Genomic DNA, 26,044 nt, shown 5'->3' with positions numbered 1-26,044 from the left:
TCTCTTGCTGAGAAAAAACTTTTTAGTTCGAGTAAGTCCCATTTGTTGATTCTTGTTATTAACTCTTGTGCTATGGGTGTCCTATTAAGGAATTTGGAGCCCGACCCCACAATATGTAGATCGGAGCCAACTTTTTCTTCTATCAGACGCAGAGTCTCTGATTTGATATCTAGCTCCTTGATCCACTTTGAGTTGACTTTTGTGCATGGCGAGAGGAGGGGATTCAGTTTCATTTTGTTGCATATGGATTTCCAGTTTTCCCAACACCATTTGTTGAAGATGCTATCCTTCCTCCAATGCATGTTTTTAGCTCCTTTATCAAATATAAGATAGTTGTAGCTTTGTGGATTAGTCTCTGTGTCCTCTATTCTGTACCATTGGTCCACCCGCCTGTTTTGGTACCAGTACCATGCTGTTTTTATTACTATTGCTCTGTAATATAGTTTGAAATCTGGTATCGCTATACCACCTGATTCACACTTCCTGCTTAGAATTGTTTTTGCTATTCTGGGTCTTTTATTTTTCCATATGAATTTCATGATTGCTTTCTCTATTTCTACAAGAAATGCCATTGGGATTTTGATTGGCATTGCATTAAACCTATAGAGAACTTTTGGTAATATCGCCATTTTGATGATGTTAGTTCTGCCTATCCATGAACAAGGTATATTTTTCCATATTCTAAGATCCTCTTCTATTTCTCTCTTTAGGGTTCTATAGTTTTCATTGTATAGGTCTTTCACCTCTTTTGTTAGGTTGATTCCCAAGTATTTTTTTTTTTTTTGAGGATATTGTGAATGGAGTAGTTTTCCTCATTTCCATTTCAGAAGTTTTGTTGCTGATATACAGAAATGCCTTTGATTTATGTGTGTTGATTTTATATCCTGCCACTTTGCTGAATTCATTTATTAGTTCTAGTAGTTTTTTTGTAGACCCTTTTGGGTCTTCTAGGATAGAATCATGTCATCCGCAAATAGTGATAATTTAAGTTCTTCTTTTCCTATTTTTATGCCTTTAATTTCTTTCGTCTGTCTAATTGCTCTGGCCAGTGTTTCGAGAACTATATTGAATAGAAGTGGAGATAGAGGGCATCCCTGTCTTCTTCCGGATTTTAGAGGGAATGCCTTCAGTTTTTCTCCTTTCAGAATGATGCTAGCCTGAGGCTTAGCATAGATAGCTTTTACAATGTCGAGGTAAGTTCCTGTTATCCCTAGTTTTTCTAATGTTTTGAACATAAAGGGATGCTGTACTTTGTCAAATGCTTTTTCTGCATCTATCGAGATGATCATATGGTTCATATCTTTAAGTCTATTGATGTGGTGAATAACATTTATTGATTTCCATATATTGACCCATCCTTGCATCCCAGGGATGAATCCTACTTGATCATGGTGCACAATTTTTTTGATGTGTTTTTGTATTCGATTCGCCAGAATTTTATTGAGGATTTTTGCATCTAGGTTCATCAGAGATATTGGTCTGTAGTTTTCTTTCTTTGAGGTGTCTTTGTCTGGTTTCGGAATCAGGGTGATGTTGGCCTCATAGAATGAATTTGGAAGAGCTCCCTCTTTTTCTATTTCATGAAATAACTTGAAAAGTATTGGTATTAATTCTTCTTTAAAGGTTTTGTAAAATTCCGCTGTGTACCCATCCGGTCCTGGGCTTTTCTTGGTTGGTAGTCTTTTGATTGCTTCTTCTATTTCATCCATTGATATTGGTCTGTTTAAATTGTGTGTATCCTCCTGGCTCAGTCTGGGCAAATCATATGACCTAAGAAATTTATCAGTGTCTTCATTATCTTCTATTTTATTGGAATATAGGTTTTCAAAATAATTTCTAATTGTCTTCTGTATTTCTGTAGCATCTGTTGTGATATTGCCTTTTTCATCTCGTATGTTAGTAATTTGAGTTCTCTCTCTTCTTCTCTTCATTAGCATGGCTAAGGGTCTGTCAATCTTATTTATTTTTTCAAAGAACCAACTTTTTGTTTGTTAATTTTTTCAATAGTTTCTTTTGTTTCGATTTCATTGATTTCTGCTCTGATTTTAATAATTTCTTGCCTTCTGCTACATTTGCTGTTGTTTTGCTCTTCCTTTTCTAGGGCTTTGAGATGAAGTGTGAGCTCATTTATTTGTTGGTTTTTCCTTTTTTTGAGGAATGACCTCCAGGCGATGAAACTGCTTTCATTGTGTCCCATGGATTCCAATATGTTGTGTCTGTATTTTCATTTATCTCTAAGAATTTTTTGATTTCCTCCTTTATGTCTTCTGTAACCCATTGATCATTCAGTAACGTATTGTTCATTGTCCACGTGATGTAGGATTTTTCCTTCCTTCTTTTATCTTTGATTTCCAGTTTCATTCCATTATGATCTGATAAAATGCATGGTATTATCTCCACCCCTTTATATTTACTGAGCGTTGCCCTATGGCATAATATATGGTCTATTTTTGAGAAGGATCCATGTGCTTCTGAGAAATAAGTATATCCACTTGATGATGGTTGATATATTCTATATATGTCAGTTAAGTCTAGGTTATTGATTGTGATATTGAGGTCAATAGTTTCTTTATTCAACTTTTGTTTGGAGGATCTGTCCAATGGTGAGAGAGGTGTGTTGAAGTCACCCATGATTATGTGTTGTGGTCTATTTGATTCTTGAACTTGAGGAGCGTTTGTTTTATGAACGTCGCAGCACCATTATTTAGTGCATAAATATTGATAATTTTTATGTCTTGTTGGTGAATGGTTCCTTTTAACAGTATATAATGTCCTTCCTTATCCCTTTTGATTAACTTAGTCTTGAAGTCGATTTTATTCGATATGAGAATGGCCACCCCTGCTTGCTTACGAGGACCATGTGCGTGGTATATTTTTTCCCAACCTTTTACCTTGAGCCTGTGTATGTCTTTTCCAATCAGATGTGTCTCCTGGAGGCAGCATATTGTTGGATTTGTTTTTTTAATCCATGTTACCAGCCTATGTCGCTTTATTGGAGAGTTTAAGCCATTAACGTTTAGAGTTACTATTGATATATGGTTTGTACTTCCTGCCATGTTTGATTATTTATCTCTTTTTTTTTCTAATTTAGTTTGTTTCTCCATGATTAGCTTTCCCCCCATCCTCTGTCTTTACCGAGGCACTTCCCACTGAAGGTTTTGGTTATTGTTTTTCATTTCTTCCTCGTGTAGTGTTTTGCTCAAGATGCTTTGCAATGCTGGTTTTCTGGCTACAAATTCTTTTAGCTTTTTTTTTATCATGAAAGATTTTTATTTCGTTGTCGTACCTGAAGCTTAATTTTGCTGGATACAGAATTCTTGGTTGGCATCCATTGTCTTTCAGTGTTTCAAATACGTTGTTCCAGGATCTTCTCGCTTTCAGCATCTGTGATGAAAAATCCGTTGTTAACCTAATTGGTTTACCCCTAAATGTAACCTGCCTCCTTTCTCTTGTAGCTTTTAATATTTTCTCTTTGTTCTGTATATTGGATATCTTCATAACAATGTGTCTTGGCGTTGGTCTACTGTGATTTTGTGTGCTCGGTGTCCTGAATGTGTCTACAATTTGTATATCTATTTCCTTTTTTATTTCTGGAAAGTTTTCTGTAATTATTTCATTCAGGAGGTTACTCATTCCCTTGGTTTGAATCTCTGTGCCTTCCTCTATCCCGATGACTCATAAGTTTGGTTTTTTTATGTTATCCCAAATCTCTTGGATGTTTTTCTCGTGATTTTTTACCAGCCTATCTGAGTTGGCTAGACTCTTTTCAAGATGATATATTTTGTCTTCATTATCTGACATTCTGGCTTCTACTTGCTCCACTCTGTTAGTGATACTCTTGATTGAGTTTTTAATTTGGTATCGTTTCCTTCATGTCTAGAATTATTGTTTGATTTTTTTATAATCTCCATCTCCTGATAAAGATGCTTAACTTCTTCTTTTATCTGTTTATGTAATTCACTTTCAATGTGATCTTTAAGGTTCCTTTCCATCTGTCTAAGGTGTTCCTTGAGTTCTTTATATGGTCATTTTAATGATGACTCTAGGTCTTCCTGAGTATTTAGGCTGTCCTTCATTGTTTGTACTCCTTTTCTTCCTTGCTTTTTTATGCTCATGTTACTTCTTGTTCTGTTTGACTGCTGAGTTACTGTTTACTCTTATAAATTTATTTGATGCTTGGGAGGAGAGATATTAGAAGGGGAGGGAAGAAGTCACTAAAGAGAATGAGTGTAGGCAGGTAGAATTCAAGGAAGGGGGAATAAGAAAATTGAAAAGAAATGAGAAGACAAAAGAAAAAAAAGTGAAAAGAAAGAAAGAATAAAACGAAAAAATAAAAATTTAAAACAAAAAATTATAATGATAACAAAAAATGGAAATTAAAGTTTAAAAAATAATAGTAATACTAATAAAATAAAAAGAATTTAAAAATTGAAACCATTAATAAGAAAGTTAAAGAACAACAACAACATCAACAACAAAAAGTGAAAATAAAATAAAAAAATACTAATAATAATCATTAAAATAGTAATAATAAATGCAGTCATAGAGCTCAATTAACTTCTCTTCCAGTAGGTGGAGCTATGCCCACTGGGCCAGGCTTCTCTTCTTGATAGGTGGGAACCAATCACTGTGCTTCAGCTCTTCTTCCCAGACTGTGCGGGTCTCCAATCTTGAGTGCCTAGGGCCTTCTCTTGTGGTTCTTCAAGCCAGGCCCCACTCACCTGTGACACTCACCACCATACTGGCTACACGCCGGGTCTGCTGCTCTTGGGAGCCCTGTTTTCATGTGTGCCTGGGCACACCCTTTCTGTTTGCCTCCCTCAGACCCTATGTTTGTAGGGCTTGGGGCTGAGGATCCCCAGCGAATTTGTTTGCCCTCAGGTAGCAACTCCCCTGGTAGCTGGTGCAAGGGACCTCTGTTGTCAGCACTGGTGAGAGCGATAGCTGGGAGTTCTGCGCCGCCAGTTCCGCATTACATCTGATTCCCTCGGTCTGGCTATGGTGCTCAGTTGGCTTTTACCTCTGTGAGTTCAGGTGGGCCGACTAGTTATTTCAGTGGGATCATTAGTGCTGAGTCACAAGAAGCAGGCGAACTGGAGCTAGAATGCAGCCAATCCGGGCTCGGTGTGTTCTGAGAAGGCTAGACCATTTGCCCAGGGTCCACTTCAGCTCAACCGTGCCTAGTGGTCCTGAGCGAACAGTATTTTGACAGTTTACTTCTCCCTATGCTCGCGCAGCTGAAGGGGTTAGAGACTTGATCTCTCCGCATCCGCCGCCATGTTGGATCACTTAGATTTTAAATTGTCACTCATCTTATCAGCTGTTCCATTTTACTCGGCAGCTCACTCGCGTGGTGAAGAGTCTGTTCTAAGGTGCTCCGCGGGAAGCGGCAGCGGTGGCGGCGACGGTGGCGGCGGCCAAGCTGTGGCCTTCGGGACCCCGAAAAAAATGTGTTTTGTTTAGCAGTTAGATGTTTTATACTCCTTTCCCCCTTGGACTAATATTTATGTCACACTTTTTAATGTAAATTTTTTTATTTATGTATGAGAGCAGAATGATTACAATTCTTATTACATATATAGAGAAAATTTTTCATATCTTTGGTTGTATACATAGTATATTCATACCATTTCATATCTTTGTTTGTATGCATAGTATATTCACACCAGATCAGTTCCTGTCTTCATACATGTACTTTGGATAGTAATGATCATCACATTCCGCTATCATTAATTAACCCATGCCCCCTCCCTTCCCATCCAACCCTATCTTACACTTCTTTTATCCACTAAACACATACATATGTACATGTTTAAAAATTTCCTTTCCTGTGGGGTGTTAGGCTTTAAGGTTGTAAAAATTCTTTTGTATTGGCTCATTGTTAAAAGTCTGATCAGTATACAATATTGAACACATCACAAGTTTACTATAAATTTTGATAAAAACATTATTAAAACGATGAAATTCCATTTGAAATCTTAGCAAGGTGAATGGGAATTTTAAAAACTGTAATCTGATGTATCCATCATCAAATCATATTATTGTTAGCATAAGGTAGTTTTCAACATCGATGATATTCCTAATTTTCAACTTGATGACACAAACTGATAAATTTGGTCTCTTAAAGTAGTAGATAGAAATGGAATGAGGTTTGATAGAAAGTTACCCAAGTTTTTGAAAAATTCAGTTCTCTATTCATGATTGTATAGTAAAGTATTATGAAAATTATTTGTAATGGTCTACCAAATAAGAATTTGATTGTTATTGTGTTAGCTATTTATTGATGTGATCAAAGTGTCTTACAAGAACAACTAAAAGGAGGAAAAGTTCATTTGGGGGCCATGGTGTCAGAGGTCTAAATTCATGGATTCCAATGCTCTGAGCCTGAGATGAGTGAGAACATTAAGGCAGAAAGACATGGTGTAGGAGAGATCTCAGCTTAGGGAACCTCGGACAAGATATAATCCCCAAGGGCATGCACCAGTGACCAACTTCCTCTAGCCACACTCTTATCTGTCTAGTTACCCCCAGCAGTTTATTCAAATGATTAGTACATGAATTAATCAGCTGATGAGGTTACAATTCTCATAGCCTGATCTTTCCACCTTTGAAAATTGTTACATCCGCTAACATGAGCATTCTGCATTCACTAGATCTGAACAATAATAGACATTCTTTGATATTGTTCAATGTAAAGAATAAAAACTGAGATAAGTTTCAAAAGATTTGTTATTTCTCATTCAGTTATTTGTTTTCTCAATTTATCAATATTTATACAACATTTTTCATTTTACATTTTCAAAGTATCATATCAGATTATTATTCTCAGATCAGTTTGGGAAAATAAAACAACTATGCCATTATACATTGTTTACATATGTTTTTATTCCCAATGGCTTTGAATACATATTTTTTGTTAACATTTGAGCTAGAAAGTTAGCATAGTCATGTTAAGAAGATTGTACATCATGAACAAATTGTTTTCATCCCAGGGTTGTAAAGATGGTTTAACATATGCAAATTAATGAATGTAATTCTCCACATAAATGTTTCATGACAAAAACTACATAGTCATCTAAATAGATGCAGAGAAATCCTTCAACAGAATTTAGGACCCATTCATGATAAAAGCACTTGAGAAAGTAGAGGTAGAAAGAACTAGAGATAGAAGGATTTTTTCCATTGCTGAATTGTAACTTTACATAAAAGCAGAATTTCTTTTGATATGTTCATAGGTGAATATAGCATAATTTGGTTGATTTTATTTCCTTGTTCTTCTCCTTCGTCCCCCTTCCTCACTTATCTTGATTCTCTGACTTTATTCTAGATCTTCCTTCTATTTTTGTGAGATCTTCCATTCTACTTTTAAAATTCCTTTTTTTCTCTCCATCTTCCTTATATCAGAAAAACATTCAACTCTTGACTAAATCTGATCCACTTCACTTAGCATGATGCCTCCCAGTCCTACCCACTTACCAGCAAATGAGACAATTTCATTCTTTTATGGTTGAATATAGGAAGAGCATAAGAGTAGTGGAAAGTGAACAGGCAAAGGGAGGAGGAGGGGGAAAAAGGAAGCATTGGGAATGTATTGGAGCAAATTATGTGATGTGCATATCCACAGATGACACAATGAGCCCCACTACTACCCATAATAAAAATTTAATGAGAGAACTAACAGGCCAGGTGGGGTGGCACACACCTGTAACCTCAGTGACTCAGGAGGCTGAACCAGGAGGGTTACATATTTGAGGCCCTAAGCAAAGTAGTTAGACCCTGTATTAAATACAATACAGCACTTGCTTGCGTGGGCTCTCTTTGTCCAGTGAGTAGGTCCATGGAAGAGGATATAGGGGAGTGTGGCTGTGGAGTTGCTAATCAAGACTCCTGGAGACCATGCAGTAAGCAGGTCTGATTTTATTGCACAATTACCATGTATACATACTCAGGCGTAGCTAAGCAGATTATAGGCAGCCACCAGTGCATTTTCTACTAATTCTCCTTGCAGTGTCCAATTGAGGAGTGGTCACGGAACAAGCACAGGGACTACAACACATGGCCTCATGCCCCAGCCTGTGTCTATGAGGTAAGAAGCCTGCTGTTTAGACACCAAGCATGAGGGGAGTGGTCTGCCACTCAGATGCCCTTAAGGTATGCCATGAATGCAGTACTCCATGCACTTGTCCCCACACTTACTGTCTTGCCTTTCCCCTCTCTTGCACTTTGCCTTCTGTGATGAGATGATATAGCACAAAGGTCCTCATCAGATGCCAACACCATACCCTTGGACTTCCCATCCTCCAGTACCATGAGCCAAATAAACTGTTCTTCCTAAATTTCCAGTCTGTGGTATTCTCTTACAGCAGCCAAACCTGTAGTAAGACATTAGGGCAGAGGTGACTTCCCAGACCGTGTTCTTTCTTGTCATGGTGGAGATTTTGAGAAAAGTGATTTTGATATTCTAACTCTCAGACTTTTTGTTTTGGGGAAAATGTGGACCATCATTTCTCTATGTAAATTCCCTCAGTTGCATTATTCAATTATGTATATATGCTACATTTTCTTTATCCATTTATCTATTGATGGACAACCTATCTGATTTTATATTTTGGCTATTGTGAGTTGTGCTGCAATAAATATAAGAGTGAATGTCTCTTTTATGACAATTGTAGTTTTTCAAATATGCACCCAAAATGAGATAGTTGGGTCATATGGTGAGTTTATTTTTAATTTTTTCAGGAAAGTTTTTAGTTTTTCCATAATGGCTATACTAATTTTTTAGTTTTTCCATAATGGCTATATTCCCATAAGCAGTGTGTAAGACATACATTTCCTCTGCATTTTCACCAGGATTTGTTAGTTTTTGCTTTCATTGATAATAGCCATTTGGACTGGGGTGAGATGATTTCTCATTGTGTGTGTGTTTGTGTGTTTTTTAAATAAATAGTAATTTATAATTAAGTGAGCTTCCCCTACCAGGAAAAAGAAAATAAAGCATATGAAACAACCTCCACAAAATACATTTTAAAAATTCTCTGACATTTAAAAGCAATTGGGTATATTCTAGATCTAACTTGTAGCTGTAGTACTGTTACCTACAATGCAGGCTCAAATAAATACTACCTACATAATGTTTATCATTGTGCATTAACATGAGTTTGCATGGTGGAGGAATTTTGTTATTTTCAGAATCAACAGCTGCTAATGATTGACTTTGGGGCTTAATTTCAAGTGGATATTTCTCCACAATGTCTTGAACTTCTTTGCAATTCCATCTGTCCAAACTATTAAGTCTTTTTCAAGTTTTGTGGCTTCATTCAGGATTCTTTCCTGTCTTTCATTCAACTGAGACAGGAGGTCCAAGATCTTATACATCTGCTTCACACCTAAGCAAGCATCAGGAGACCAACTCTTGGGTTCTAGCCTCCTGGGAGTGGTGTGGCTAGGTATGTAGTGATCAAAATCCTCCTGACATGGGTTCAAAGACTGGGCATCCAATTTCTCAACGAAAGCCCCAGCACAGCACAGGTTGGTGAAATAGTATCTGTCCTCCCCATCATCAGCCAGCTGGGGTTGTAGAAGCAGGTGATGTACTGTATGTAGTACTCCAGGTGGGGTGAGGTTGCCCTTCCGCACAATGTAGATGAGATTGGGTAAGAAGCAGAAGAAGGCTGAAGTCATCCACAGAAGCAGGCCCATTGTTGGTTATCTTGATGGTGTTGAAGATATGCTTGCTACACTTGGTGATGCTGGCCAACTTATCTTGAGGCACACGCTTCAAATCCCTATCAATGACATTTGATCCTCTTCTGAATGGTGCAGTCTTTCTTATCATCAGTGATTTCTGAACAGAACACAAATTTAAAGAGGCGAGTTATGATGGACTTTTCAATCTGATCCATTATCTTTTCAACTGTTTCTGGAAGTACTTTTCCATGAGTCAACATTCTTTTCGCCACATTCTGGTGAAACTCCTTACTACACTCTGACTACTCCTCTATCTCAAATCCCTTTTGTAATGTATCTTTCCAAAAATATCTTGGTCTTTTTTATAGATCTCTTGTCCGCTTTTTTGGATGTTCTTGAGAAACTCTATGAACTCCTTAGACACCGTTTCAGTACTGGTTTGGGGGTTTAAGGACTGGGAGCTTTTGCTTCCTGAATTTCTGACCTTTTTGATCCAACTCTGGAACAGGCACTGAAGAATTTCACCTTGTGGATCTTTCCACTGGTTTTCTTTTCTTCAATATGGAAAATGTGAGGGAGGGAGCCCCCTGGCTATTCTGACTGCTGCTGGCAAAGGCCTCTTCCTCCTCCTGCTGAAGTCCTTCAGCCAGCTCCCAGTCCTTCTGGATCTGCTTCTGCTGGGCTCTGAGGTACTCCTCTCTCCAGCACTGGGATCCGAAGCCCTGATGGGCAGGGTTGCCATAATAGCCACAACCCTTCTTGCACAGGAGCTTCCACTGGTCCATGTGAATTCCTAGGTGCTCAGACTTAAGGCTCCTCTTCTTCCTGCTGGGTGGCCCCTGGAGTCAGCACTACAGCTGCCCAGGGTGCTCCAGTTGGTGCCTCCTTGTGTTTTTGATTTGCATTTTGCAAATGATTAGTGACAACGAAATATTTTTCCTATACATGTGGATGATTTGTATTTTTTTAATTATATCATTTGTATTTTTATTGTTGTGTTTCTAAAATTCCTTATATATTTTGGTAGTAATTCCTGTCAGAAAATTAATTGGGAAGTATTTTCTCCTCTTCTGTAGGTTGTATATTTACTCTGTTGTTTCCTATGCTTTTTCTTTGACCTAATTTTATGTTTTCATTTGCTGTCTGTGCTTTTGGGGTGTTATCCAAACAGTCTTTCCTTCTATGTATGTATTGAATTTTTTTCCATGTGTTCTTCCAGTAGTTTTATACATCTAGGTCTTAAACTTAGGTCTTTAATACATTTTGAATTGAGTTTCATACATGGTGAGAGGTGGTGGTTAAAAGAAACCTTTTATTTTTTAAGATTTCAAAATGAAGGTGGATAACCATATCTACTTCAAACAAAAAACCATAAAGTGTCAATAACATGTCTTTTATGTTCAATTTTGTGAATTGTCTCTCCACAGTATCAGTGTCTCTCATAATGTACTTTCCTTCTTATTTTTTGTTAGAATATTTTCTTTTCCCAGAGAGTATTGGTTGTGTATGCACATTCTGATGTGCTTAATTAAACATGTGCTAATTAGCATATCATTGGGAAACTATTCACAGCACTGAAAAAGTGACCAAAATTTGAAGCACATAACTCTTTTATTTACAAGAAGCTCATGAAACAAATGTAGCAAAAAAGTCAACATGAAAGGTACAACATCAACTTCTTAGGAACTTCTGTGCCTCCTTCATATACCATACATGACAGCGATTCACAATAAAAATACAAATACTGATTCTAAGAGGCATTCTCATACAAGTTCCTTAAGCAAAATAGGTTTCTAAAGTTATGTCTCTCCCTAGAATAAGTCACATTGCACATAGATTACGTTGTATCAGAAACAACCCCAAAGCTCAGTGGCTTATAACATTTATTTCCCACACACAGTACATGCGGACTTAGGATCTACTTAAAGTTGACTATAACTTGACTTGGATTCTTTTTGAATGTTTTCTCCTTTTGGAACCCAGGTGGGAGGCATGGTGAGGAGGATGTCCACATATGCAGTGGTCTCAAGATATTAAGAGAATAGTCAAAATAACTAGTGCTGTGCTGGCGTTGTAGCTCAGTGGTGGAGCACTCATCTTGCATATGTGAAGTCCTGGGTTTTATTAAAAAATAACCAGTGCTTACAAGATGAGATGGGAAGGGTTGTGCAGGTAAGAAGTGAGCACAGGAGGTTGAAATTGGTTTCCTGAACCTGAAGGAGGAGACACCTACATCTGTTAGTACTAAAATGACATAGATATATTATTTTACAACATGGAAGATTTGGGGGCAATATAAACATGCCTGATTAGTAACATATAGTGTGATGTGAAAAATGAAATGAAGTTGTAGGTTGCCTACATAAACAGAATTCAGATCATGAAAAATATTATATACTATCAAAATTTTTTTGAATTTTTTCTCTAAAGGTTATTTTATAAAATATCCTTTGCTATTTAATAAACAAGTCTAAAACAGTGAATTGAAACAGCTATTTATTTAGCTCATGCATCTGTGGCTTGGTAATTCAGACTGGTCACAGATGGGAGTTTCTTTCTTCCTAGCTGAACTCACTCATGAATATGATGTCAGAGACTGATAACAGGTAAGTTGGCTTGTGAAGAAGAGCATGTCAACTGGAATGAAAGGGGCAATTTTACCACATTTTTGTCATTATTCATCAGGCCAGCCTGCACTTGTTCACGTGACCACTTGCAGACTTTGAAAATGGAGGGTGAATGGAAACCAAGCACATTGAAATTTCAATTTGGAACTAGCCTCATTGCTTTTGTACATTCTATTGGCCAAATGGAGTCCTAAAGGCAGCTCATATTCTATTGGTGAAGAAACAGACCCCACTTCTTGATTGGAGAAACTACAAAGTCACATTGCAAAGGGGTATAAATACAAGAAGGGTGGAACATTGAGGCCAGTTTTACAGTGTGTCAGTTATGTGGAGCCATTGTGGAATTTTGGGCAGGGATTTGACATAAGCAAATTTGACTTAAGGAGGCATGCTTTTACTGAGATGTGAAAATGGATTTAAGAGGACAAAGGTGAAGGTAAGGAGAGGCGTCATTTTCTAGAAAACGAACAGAAGTAGACAGCATTGTGTTAAGTGAGATAAACCAGATTGAGAAAGTCATTGGTTGTATATCTTCTCTCATATATGATAATTTGGGAGCAAGAAGAGGAAAAGGGATGAGGTCTCATGAAAATTGAGGGAAAAGTAGTAGAGTAGGGGCAGGGGACCAAGGTGACAAAAGAGGGAAGGGATTGGAGAGGTACTGGGGAATGAAATTGACCAAATAATGTTATGTGTGTGTATGACTATGTAAGAGTGCATCCTATTATGACGAATAAGTATAATGCACAAAGAGATGCTAATTCATCATACCACTGGAAAACATTGAGAGCCTCATTTAAGGAAGAGTTAGTAAAGAAAGAGAAGACAGGTGAGCTTTGAGGGTAAAGAAGATATAATCAAGGAGGCCAAGGCTTGATGTATATTGGGGATTAAAGGACCCAGAGAAATTAAGTGTGAATATAATATTCTGACCTTTTAAAATCAGCAGTGAAGAAGTTGTTCAAAGGCGTAGGCAGTGTAGGATACATAGTGGGTTTCTTCTGAGAGAAGATTACTTATATTTAACACATTACAATGTGTTAAATCACAATGTACATGTCCAGCGGGAGGCATATTTGCCTGGATTTTAGGACAGAGTTCTGGAATTTAGAAAGTGATTTACATAATGATAGCAAGTCCTACATGGGAATACATGCTATCACTCCAGAAGAGGACTTTAAACAAGAAGTAGGGATTAGGAAAGAACTCTTGGTATGCTACATTTTTTAAAAAAAGGTGAATGGAGGAAGAGAACTGACGAAAGAGAATAAGAAGCAGCAGGAAGAAAGGCGAGGCAGGAACAGGAGAGAACACTGTACCAAGAGCTAAGGAGGAAGACCTGGGTGAATGATTTTAAGAAAGACATTAGAAAATGACTAATAAATGGTCCTAGCAAATTACTGATGATCCATTTCATGGATAGTTTTAATGAAATGATGGAAGCCAAAGCCCGAATGAAGTGGGTCAAGGAACAAATATTAAGTTAGAGGGAAAAAAGATTTAATTTCTAGCAGTAGTGTTGATTAACCCAGGGCCTTGCATATTCTAGGCAAGTGCTGTGATACTGAGATGCTACTGCAGCCTAGAAAATTTAATTTCTAGAGGTGGGGATGAGTTAGTTCTAAATTGGGAGAGACACACAAAAGAGATGAAGAACAATGTCCTCTTGATCAATCTTTGGGTTTTTGAAAAACATTTTTTTTCTGTTCTTTAAGATCACCCAGAAATTGTTAAAACTAGCAAATTATTCCTTCCCCCAAAGTCCCAGGTTGTGTACTTCCTTAAATAACTTCCACTCCCATCCCACAAAATTTAGCCTTGTTTTGCATCTTGGGTTAACTCTGGAAGGAGACTATGGATAACATCCTTCAGATCCCATTATGATGGAACATTCATGTCTTCTTCCAACTCCTCATCTTTTAGCTATTCCTGGAGATACCTAATATTTCCAAATCAGTAGGATTAGGATTCCATTGACTGAGGGGTCATGGGGAAACTTTCTGTCAGGCTCTCTCCAGTTGGGTAATTGGACATGTGTAGATTTTGTCCATAGAATGCAAGAAAGCAATGTAAAGAGCAATGACCTAATGCTACCAGAAAAATGGTTTATATTCTGTTTTCCAGCTTTCTTTCAAAAAAAATTCAGCTATTTGAAGAAAAAATTATAAAAAATTTATAAAAGAAATGATTCACACAAATTTGAAGTGTGTAAGAATCAATTCAACCATGGAAAGTAAAACTTCATGTGCCTAGAATTCAGTTGCTGACTGTAGTATATAAGATTCCCCAACCAGTGATTATGATTTCCAGGTTGAACACACTAAGTAGTGGAGTTTCCCGGTCATTGTAAGCTATAAGTGTACAATTTTATAGAATCTGACATTCTTTTTTTAAAATTTTTTTTGGTTGTAGATGGTCACAATATCTTTATATATTTATTTCTATGTGGTGCTGAGGATCAAACCTAGTGCCTCATACGTGTGAGGCAGGTGCTGTACCACTGAGCTACAGCCCCAGCCCAGAATCTAACATTCTAATATGGATATTGAATGTTGTCCTTGTGAAGCTCAATTTGGAAAAAGGATATATTGTTGTTGTATTTCTTCAGACAGTTCTCTCTGACTTTTCTGTGGAAGGCACTATTTTTCTCACATGTCAGTCAAACAATTTGATAAAAATGAAGATGAATATATTATTGTGAATGTGAATTTTGTTTTACATTTAAATAGGATGTTTTGAAAACACTTCTAAATTTCCAGAAATATTGAGGAGATAATATTAGAAGAGTATATTTTAACCATACCTTGTACACACAGTGCCCATTATTATTAATTTATTCCTAAGAAGGGCATTTTTTACAACAAATGAACCAATATTCATGATTTTTTCCCCTTTGGTAGTAGGAATTGAATTCAGGGTTTCACACATGCTAGGCACATCTCTATCACTGAACCACTTCCTTAGCCCAACATTCTTGATTTTCCCAACTTTTAACTCTTGTTCTTTTTCTATACTAGAATCCCTGCAGTCCCCAACATTTCATTTATTTGTCATATCTCTTTAGGTTCCTTTTTGGTATGATATTTCTTCAGATCTTTCTTGTTAGATGACTCTGACAATTTAGGGGAATACCATTCTGTATATTATTGGTTGTCTCTGAGTTAAAATAAGTTTTTCTAATGATTATAGGTGGATTTTTTTTGAAGAAGGTCACAGATATAAAATTCTACTCATCACATTATTGCAAGGGTATGTATTATCAAAGTGAATGTTGACTACTGATGCTGAACTTTATCACCTGAGGTATTGTTTGTCAGGTTTCTCATTGTGAAGCTACTTTTCCCTCTCCTATTCCCACACTGTACAGTTCATAAGGAGATTGCTACATGCAGTTAATGTTTTATGACGGAGGAGTTATGCTCCCATTTATTAGGCTGGTGTATTATGTTAGTGCTCTCTAGAGGATCAGAAGAAATATGAACATGAATATTTATTTTAAGAACTTGACTCATGGAAATGTGGGGGCTTGATAAGTCCAAAATTTGATCTGGGTAAATTTCCTGCTGAAGACTCAGGAAGGAGTGGCAGATTGAGGCCAAAGAAAGTCTGCTAAGCTTTTAAAAGTTTATTATATTTTTCAGTGTTAAAATTTCCATTTATTATATCTTCTGTTTTTTTGTTGAGTCTATTTTTTGTTTCTTATTTCTTTTTTTAAAAATTATTTATTCATCCAAATTTCTTATCCATGATTGCAGAATGCAATTTATTTTACATTACACATATAGAGCACAATTTTTCAAGTCACTGATTACACACAAAGTATTTTCACACCATTCATGTCTTTATACATGTACTTAGGGTAATGATGTCTAACTCATTCCGCCATCATTCCTATCCCCCTTACCCCCTCCTACCTCTCCCTCCCCTTTTCCCTATCTAAAGTTCCTCCATTCCTCCCATGCTTCCCCCCACCATTGCCATTATGAGTCAGCATTCCTTTTGAAAGGCAAATGAGTCACCCAAGATGGAAATTCGACCAAGAAATTTTATTGGGGGGCTGCCTGAAGAAAAGGAGAGGAAGAGAGCAGCAGCCTTAGCCTGCAAGCTTCAGCTTAAGGGTTGCTTAGGTGACTTGGGTGGGTGCTAATTGGCAGGGTGACTCAGGAACAGGCGAGCAGACACTGTGTCCTGTGGGGATAGGTCTAGAAAACTTTGACTTTGGTGCCCTTCTGCTTGGCGACTTCTGTGAGGAGGTGGAGGGGTAAGGGATTACATGATGTTCTTCTCCAGAGACTGAAACTTAACTTCAGCGGGGAGAAACCCCATAGGGGAAATAAAACCAACAGGCAAGGTCTCCCACACACCCAATACCCTTGTTTCTTTTTTGGGGATGGTGGTTGTTTTGGGTACCTGAGATTGAACTTTGGGCTGCGAAACCCCTGAGCCACATTCTAGCCCCCCCCCCCTTTTTTTTAAAGAGAGAGTGAGAGTGAGGCGGGGGGAGAGAAAGAGAGAGAGAGAGAGAATATTTTTTAATATTTGTTTTCTAGTTCTCGTCGGACACAACATCTTTGTTGGTATGTGGTGCTGAGGATCAAACCCGGCCGCATGCATGCCAGGCGAGCGCGCTACCGCTTGAGCCACATCCCCAGCCCCACACATTCTAGCCCTTTTTATTTTTTATTTTGGCACAGGGATTTTCCAAGTAACTTAAAGCTTTTCCTTTGTTTCAAGATTGTTTGTATCTTCTTGTTGAAGCATTTTTATCATGGTTGTTTTAAAATCTTTGTTGGATAATTGTAACACTTTTGTTATTCCCCCCCCCCCCCCCCACTGTTGATTATTGTTTTTCTCCTAAAATTGAGTACTTCCTGGTCCTTGTTATGATTAATTGTTTTGTGTTGAAACATGTATATTTTTATTTTTTGTGGTTTTTTGATTATTGTTTTTCTCCTAAAATTGAGTACTTCCTGGTCCTTGTTATGATTAATTGTTTTGTGTTGAAACATGTATATTTTTATTTTGGAGTCTGGGTTTTATTTAAACATTATTTTTAGCTGTTTTTTTTTTCTTCTGATACCAGTCCAGTAGGAGAAAGGGGCACATTACTGCCTGGAGGCAGACTTAGCTTCTTGGCACCTGAGGAAAGGAGTCTCCTTATTATATCCGGGTGAATATGGGAGTTGCAGCTTTCTTGCTCTTTCCCTATGTCTTTAAATTTAATAGTATACACAGTTTAAAAATATTTTTTTATATATTGCACTGATTTGCCCTTATGCCAATAAAGGAAAAGTCTGGAGCTATTGCCCAAAGAATTGGAAGTCTTTTAGTTCTAGTTGCTACTTTTTTCCTACTGATGCAAAATCTTGGAAGGAGAGTCAGGAGAACTGCTCTAGAATGGAGGCTCACCTGGTGGTGATCAACAGCAAGGAAGGGCAGGTACTTTCTTTTTTTTTTTTTTCTCTTTCCAATATGTTTATCATTCCTTCTGACAATTAAAATATACTTGTTCTAATAACAACATTATATTAGGGCAGGTACTTTCTAAGAGACAATGGAGTCATGAGCCTGTCTGACTTTTGTATATGTCTTTGCTAAGAAGGGATATTGATGCTGTGGCAGAAGACTTTCCATAAGACAGACAGGAGAGGATCCCTCAGCCTTCACATGCCACACCTTGTACTTCCTCAGTGTAACTCATCTACCCCTAGGGAAATTGTGGCATTCAACATGTAGGACCTGGGGATTTAGTGAAAGGATGAAAATATTTCTGCCTACAACAGCAGTTGGTTATTTCAATATATAATTGTTTTCTGAATGATCAACTGCATAACAGAAAGGAGAATTAACTTGAATAGGCAAAGTTAAATCAACAGACTCACAATCAGCAATCAGGAATGAAATTTTAAGAATCTGTGAAGTGCTGGTTTTTGTGGCACATGCTTGTAATCCCATGGGATTGGGAGGCTAAGAGAGGAGGATCTCAAGTTCAAAGCAGTCCTCTGAAATGTAGAAAGGCCCTAAGCAATTTAGAAAGACCCTATTCCTAATTGAAATATAAAGTAGTTTGGGGATGTGGCTCAGTGCTTAAGCACTCCTGGGTTCAACTTCGGGTACCAAAAAAAAAAAAAAAAATCCATGATATAATGAAAGTAAAATGATTAAATTCGTAAGAATTTTCTCATGCACAACTTTGAAGAATGTTCTCTCAGTGAATAAAAGAAGGAAGTTGAATTTGAGATAATAATTCATTATGCTTGTAAGTAAGAATCGCTTCATATTTAATAAAATTAAGGCTCACAGATGATGTCTTTGATCCTTTTGTGCTCAACGATCTGCAGTTCTGAGGTCCCCATCTGGTTATTCCTGAACCATCTCCTTTTGTTTTCATTTTTGTATGACCATAAAGAGTTTAGTTGAAAAATCACACTGTACCTTTAAAAATGTATAATTATTAGTTGTTAGTAAAATCTTTCAAAAGATATAAAGAAGATGGAAATGTTAACTATGACAATTTGATCATTATGCATTGTGTATATGTATCAAATTACTTGTTATTGATAGATTTTACAATTAAAATAAGAAGAAATAAATCACCAAAATTTTTAAGAATTATTTTTATTGGTGAATTATATTTACACATGAGAGTGGACTTCATTCTGTTTTATTAATACCAGTACATAGCATGATTTGGCAAATTAAAAAGAAAACCTCAGTTTTAGCTGAGTATCTAAAGCATATGACTTCTTTTCTTTTTCTTTTCCTTTAGGATTTCCTCACTCAGAATATGGACAAAACTGCTGCTTATTTTGTGGGGCTATCAGATCCAGAGGGTCAAGGACAATGGCAATGGGTTGATCAGACCCCATACAACCAAAGTGCCACGTGAGTAGAGAATTAGATAAAGGAATCCTGGATCCTGGATCATGCAGGAAGTTTAGAGTGTTCCAGCATCAGTTCTGAAACTAAATCAGCTCACTCTTGTCCTGTTGCACACACTGTTAATCAATTTTATTACCCCATGAAATTATCACAGAACCCTAGGAGGCACACATTATTTTTCCTATTATAGAACTGAGGAAATTGAGTTTGGAGAATACAGATAGTTCAGCTAAGGTCACCCAACAATAGTCTTTAGAACCAGGTGGATTCTACTTTGCTTTTAAAAACACTATTTATTCTCTATGTTTAAAAATCATGGTTTTAAATATTGCTGCATATTATTGTGATTTAATATTTCTCATAAATCAATAATCCCAAAGTTGGATACTATTATAATATTTCATATTTATGTAATCTTTAAATGCATATAAATACATTACTATACTCTCATCTTTGATCTTTATATCTTCTTTGTGAAATGTATAGTGCTGTTACTCTGGTCCAGCTTTTAGATGGGCAAACTGAGAATCTAAGAAATTATTTGACCTAGAAAACAGGAATAAGTAGAAGATTTAGAGATTTAACGAGTTCTTCAGACTTCAAAATCATCCCTTTAAAAAGGGAAAAAAGCCTATATTGATATAAGAAAAGCCTATATTCATATAAGAAAGCCCCATGGATTGACAGTCTCCTGGCAACAGGGCCTACGTTTAGAGGAGAGCCTGTGGGTAACTTTTGGTCAAATGTTTGGTGCAATAAGGTATGAGAAAATATGAGTGATGAGGGCACAGTTTTCAAGATAAATGCCAGAGGTGTTGGTGGAGGAGAAACTGCATGAGAATTGGGGAAGGTTGGTCTGGGCATATCTGACCCTGACTTCCAAAAAGTTCCACCCCAGCTTCTGACCCCATAACTGACTATAACCCTTTTAAAAGAAGTTTTGGAAGAATAACTTTATCCTTTTTCTCTGTTTCAGATTATGGCATCCAGGTGAGCCAAGTCATAGTGAAGAGCATTGTGTTGTAGTAAATCATCGTCCTACATCATTGCAATGGGGCTGGAATGATGCACTTTGTAAAAATCATGAACAATCAGTTTGTGAAATGATGAAGATCTACTTATGAATCAACACTTTTCATGGACATGTGTTCGGATTTGCATTCATTATCTAGAGATAGCTCATAAGTTCTTCTTTATGAAAGACATTCCATAGACTTTTAGGTATGTGGTCAACTATTCCACTTTTGAGGAAATGTTAGTGTTGCAAATGGAATTTATCAGTTTACTTCCTACAGAGCACCTAATACAATAATTGTGGGGAAGTTTTACTTTATGTACAATGAGTTTACTCCATATTATTTCTGTACCATAATAATAGTACAGAATTTTCAAAAGATACATTTTACTCAATATGCCTTTGACTGCCTCAGTAAAGAGAGTAATTGAATAGGAGTGAAATATTTTATCCTGTGTCTAGCCAGTGCTGGAACTCTTCTCTTCACTCTACCTTGTGTTGTATGAGTGTGTTTCAGTGTCTTTTACTTATTTTTCTCTAGAGCATCTTTACATCAATGTGTGTGAACAGGTTTTATTTGAGTTTTGGGCTTAAAGAGTGATATAAAATCAGAAGACATCCTACTGAGCGCTAATCACTGAAAAGGATTGTAAGAAGTAATACAGTAGTTATGGTTTTAAGCCATTAAGATTTTGGGTAGAATGTTCAGTACTGGGAGAATACTTTTACTTTCACATGACTATCATTTTGTAGAAATTTTGGTAATGCTGAAGCTGGCTAATTTCTCTGAGGGTGGAGATCTGCTGACAACTGACAACCCTTCAAAGCCCTTTGGATGTAAATTTTATTCAGGTGAATTAAATTCTGAAACATGGATCATGTTACAGATTAGATATGAAATGTCTCCCTAAAGCTCATGTGTGTGACAGTGAAAGAAAGTTTTGAGTTGAAATGATTGGGCTGTGAGAGCCTTTATCCAATCAGTGTATTAATCCCCTGATAGGGACTAAATAAATGGTAACTGAAGGCATGTAGGGTGTGGCTGAAAGAGGTGAGTCACTGAGGGTGTGCCTTTGAGGTGGGTATTTTGTTTCGGTGGGAGAAGTTTTTTTTCTTTCTTTTTCTCTCTGCTTCCTGATGGGAATGTCTTGAGCCACTTTCCTCTTCTACACCTTTCTCCTCTGATGGTCTATTTCACTTCAGGCCCAGAGCAATGGGAAATGGCCATCTGTGGACTGAGACCTTTGAAAGCATGAGCCCCAGATGAACTTTTCCTCCTCTAAAATTGTTTTTTGTCAGGTTTTTTGGTCACAGTAGCAAAAAAGCTGACTAAAACAGATTCGTAGTCCTGCGATAAGTCCTGTGACAGTCATTCTGTAACCACGAGGGGAGCAATGGGAAGGACCTAGTTAATTAATTTCTTTCTGAGTCACAGAATTGATTTCCTTGTACAGGAAGGTCTCCACCCACATTTGTGATGGACTAGGTCATGCATTCCCTGCCAAATAAACTGCAGCTTTCTCTTGCAGCCAGCAGAGGTTTGGAAATAATTTCGCATTTGCAAACAAATTTGGCTCCATGTCATCACTGTTCTTGGTGTTTTGTTCTGCCTGGATTCTCACCAAGAGGTGGATCTATTAAGTTGGGTCACAAGTCATTGTTCAAGGAACTGGAAGAATTGTGATGCTGTGTGTTGAGGGATGCTGCCACAGCCCACCGTTCCAAGCTCTGGGTTCTTGCGGCTTATGCGGAAGGTGCAGAACTGGGCATGTGGCTACTACTGATCCTGAGCTTCACTGAAGTGCTTCAGGCTGGCCTTGTGCAGCAAACTCTGGGATGTGCATTCATTTCTCCTGCTCACCTTCTGAACCCAGGCTCAGGGTTTACTGCTGCAGCTGCTGCAGGAACTTGGCGTCCTGTAAGATGGTTTCTGTTGCAAGGACAGTACCCTGCAGCAGCATTCCCATACCTCTTTCTGGAGTCTAGCATCTTTCTCCAAGAACAGGGCCAGAACTGAGCTTTGGGGCTCTGGGTTCTAGATTGGGCTGCTGTTGCCTACAGAAACCTCCACTGGAGAGAACCATCTCAGAGATGTCAGATCATTGGCAGGACTGGTCATATTCAAAAGACACAGGTCCCGGAACCTTCAAACTTAGCAACTGTGTCTGTAGGATCTTCATTATGCCTCCATGTGTCTTGGTTTGTCTGGGTTTCACAGCCTATTTTTTAAAATCAGTTATTGGATACTTCCAGTGATTTTTATCCTTTAATTCTAAATTTTCTTCAAAAATATCAATTTTAAATAATACATTAAGTTGGCATATTAATAGGATTCACTCTGATATTTTCTTAAACAATACAGCCGGCACTGATCATATCTACACACCCTCTTCCACCCCCTCTACCCCAGCAGACTTCCCAGTTGCTAGTAATCACAATTTTACATTCAGGTAACCTTTTCACATATTTTTTTTAATAGAAGAGAAAATAAGATACTTTCTTCTTGCCACGATTTCTTCCAGTTCCATTTATTTATTTATTTATTTATTTTTTGCTGTAAATGACAGGATGTCTTTCTTTTTAATGAGTGAATAATACTCTATTGAGTATATATACCATATTTTCTTCATTCCACCTGTTGGTTAATGGGTACCTAGACTGATTCCATGTCTTAGTTATGAATAGTGCATGCAGTCAGTGTAACTGGCTCTTTTGTATGCTGACTTCATTTCTTTTGGATATATACCCAGGAGTAATGGTGATTGACCATATGATAGTTCCATGTTTAGTTTTTTTGAGGAATCTCCATATTGTTTTTCATAGTGGCCATACCAATTAACATTTCTACCATCAGTATATAAGAGTTCCCTTTTCTCTATGGTTTCACCAGCATTTGTTAATTTTTGTTGTTTTGATGATAGTCATTCTAAATGGGGTGAGATTGTATCTCCTTTCAGTTTTGGTTTGCATTTCCTGATGGCTAATAACATTGAGCATTTTAAAATACATTTATTGGTCATTTGCATTTTTTTCTTTTGAGAAGTGTGTATTCAGATCATATACCCATTTTTATTTGGATGACTTGTTTTGGTTGTTAAGTGTTCTTTTATTTTCTTCTATAGTTCAGATAACAACCATATGTGAGATTAATAGTTGGCAAAGATTTCCTCCCTTTGTGTAGTTCATCTCCTGTTGGTTTTTCCTTTGCTGTGTAGACGCTTTTTAGTTTGATATAATCCAAGTGTCAGGGTTGCTTTTGTTTCCCATGCTTTTGGGAAATATTCAGCTTTTGGTCCTTCCCGGAAAATTGTTGCCTGTACCCATGTCTTGGAGAACAGCATTAGGGAAGGTTAAATTGGAGAGGGGTAAGAAAGTCAAGAGCTCTTTAACTTGCTTGTCCTAAACAGAGCTGAGGAGAATGTTTCCTCTTCCTTCACAGTCAGATGACCTGATCATCGAGTTTATTTCTTCATCTCTAAGGGGAACTGGAAAAAAATGGCAACATTTTATAACCACTTCCTCCATCTCCCCCTAATATATATTTTATCTTAAAACAACCACAGGAGAAACTGAAATTCCATTTGAAATCTTCGCAAGGTGAATGGGAATTTAAAAAACTGCAATCTGATGTATCCATCATTAAATCATATTATTGTTATCATGAGGTAGTTTTCAACATCAATGATATTCCTAATTTTCAAATGATGATATAAACTGATAAATTTTGGTCTCTTAAAATAGTTGATAGAAAAGATATGAGGTTTGTTAGAAAGTCACCCAAGTTTTTGAAAATTTTAGTTCTCTATTCATGATCATATAGTAAACTAATGTGAAAATCATTTGTAATGGTCTGCCAAATGAGAATTTGATTATGTTATTATGGTAGCTATTTGTTGATTCGACAAAAGTATCTTACAAGAACAAGTAAAAGGAGGAAAAGTTTATTTTGGGGTCATGGTGTCAGGGTCTAAATTCATGGACCCTAATGCTCTGAGCCTGAGATGAGTGAGAACATTATGGCAGAAGAGCATGGTGGAGGAGAGATCTCAGCTTGGGGAACCTGAGACAAGACATAATCCCCAAGGGCATGCACTAGTGACCAGCTTCCTCTAGCCACACTCTTATCTTACCCGCCCCCCCCCCCCCAGCAGTCCATTCAAGTGAGTAGTATATCAAATGAATGAATCCGCTGATGGGGTTACAGTTCTCATAGCCCAATCTTTCCACCTTTGAACATTGTTACATCAGCTAACATGAGCATTGGGCACTCACTAGATCTGAACAATAATAGACATTCTTTGATGTTGTTGAATAAAAACTGGGATAAGTTGCAAAAGGTTTGCTATTTCTCATTCAGTTGTTATTTGTTTTCTAAATTTCTAAGGAATATTTATACAACATTTTTTATAAGTCTTATCAGATGATCATGAATTACATTTGCTGTGCTTTACATTTACAAGGCACCTCATCAGATCATTGTTCTCAGAACAGTTTGGGAAAATAAAACAACTAATGCCAAGATACATTGTTTACATATGTTTTTATTCCCAATGACTTTGAATACATATTTTTTTTGTTAATATTTGAGCTAGAAAATTAGCATAGTCATGTTAAGAAGATTGTACATCATGAACAAATTGTTTTCATACCTGGGATGTTAGGATGTTTTAACATATGCAAATTAATGTATGTAATTCTCCACATAAATATGTTTCATGACAAAAATCACATAGTCATCTAAATAGATGCAGAGAAACCCTTCAACAGAATTCAGGACCCATTCATGATACAATCACTGGAGAAAGTAGAAATAGAAGGAACTAGAGATAGAAGGAATGTTTCCATTGGTGAATTATAACTTTACATAAAAGCAGAATTTCTTTTGATGTGTTCATATATGCATATAGCATAATTTGCTCAATTTTATTTCTCTGTTCTTCCCCTTTCTCTCCCTTCCTCCCTTTCCTTGATTTGCTGTCTTTATTCTAGATCTCCCTTCTATTTTTGTGAGATCTTCATTCTAATTTTAAAATTCCTTTTTTTCTCTCCATCTGCCGTATATCAGAAAAACATTCAACTCTTGACTAAATGTGATCCATTTCATGTAGCATGATGCCTCCCAGTCCTACCCATTTACCAGCAAATAAGACAGTTTCATTCTTTTATGGTTGAATATAGGAAGAGCATAACAGTAGTGGAAAGTGAACAGGAGAAGGGAGGAGGAGTGGGAAAAGGGAAGCATTGGGAATGTATTGGAGCAAATTATGTGATGTGCATATCCACAGATGACACAATGAGCCCCACTAATACCCATAATAAAAATTTAATGAGAGAACTAACAGGCCAGGTGGGGTGGCACACACCTGTAACCTCAGTGACTCAGGAGGCTGAACCAGGAGGGTTACACAATTGAGACCTTAAGAACAACTTAGACCCTGTATCGAATTAAAAACAACACTTGCTCTCTTTGCTTTCCTCTCTCTTGCACTTTGCCTTCTGTGATGAGATGACATAGCACAAAGGCCCTCATCAGATGCCAACACCATACTACCCTAGGACTTCCCATCCTTCAGTTCTATGAGCCAAATAAACTGTTCTTTATAAATTCACAGTCTATGGTATTCTCTTATAGCAGCCAAACCTGAAGTAAGACATTAGGGCAGAGGCGACTTCCTGGACCGTTTTTTTTTTTTTTTTTCTTGTCATGACGGAGATTCTGAGGAAAGTGCATCTGATAGAAGTGTATTCTAACTCTCAGACTTTTTGTTTGGGGGAAAATCTGGATGGTCACTTTTCTAGGTAAATTCTCTCAGCTGTTTTGACGTCTCCCTTC

General features: G+C 37.2%; 1 protein-coding gene across 1 annotated transcript in view; it reads left to right on the top strand.

Moving 5' to 3' along the window:
- LOC308658162 (C-type lectin domain family 4 member A-like) overlaps nt 1-20,696 on the top strand; it is a 54,558-nt gene extending 33,862 nt beyond the window's left edge. The window contains exons 7-9 of the mRNA XM_081310779.1: nt 8,009-8,086; nt 19,084-19,199; nt 20,173-20,696. Of these exons, the coding sequence (XP_081166905.1) occupies nt 8,009-8,086; nt 19,084-19,199; nt 20,173-20,320 (342 nt within the window). The 3' untranslated portion in view covers nt 20,321-20,696. The remainder of the gene's footprint in view (nt 1-8,008; nt 8,087-19,083; nt 19,200-20,172) is intronic.
- Nucleotides 20,697-26,044: the final 5,348 nt, after the last annotated feature.

The sequence above is a fragment of the Spermophilus citellus genome, assembly GCF_964194105.1.
Source record: "Spermophilus citellus genome assembly, chromosome: 10".
NCBI lineage: Eukaryota > Metazoa > Chordata > Mammalia > Rodentia > Sciuridae > Spermophilus > Spermophilus citellus.
Note: the sequence above shows the minus strand (reverse complement) of the source record. Positions and strands in the feature narration are given on the sequence as shown.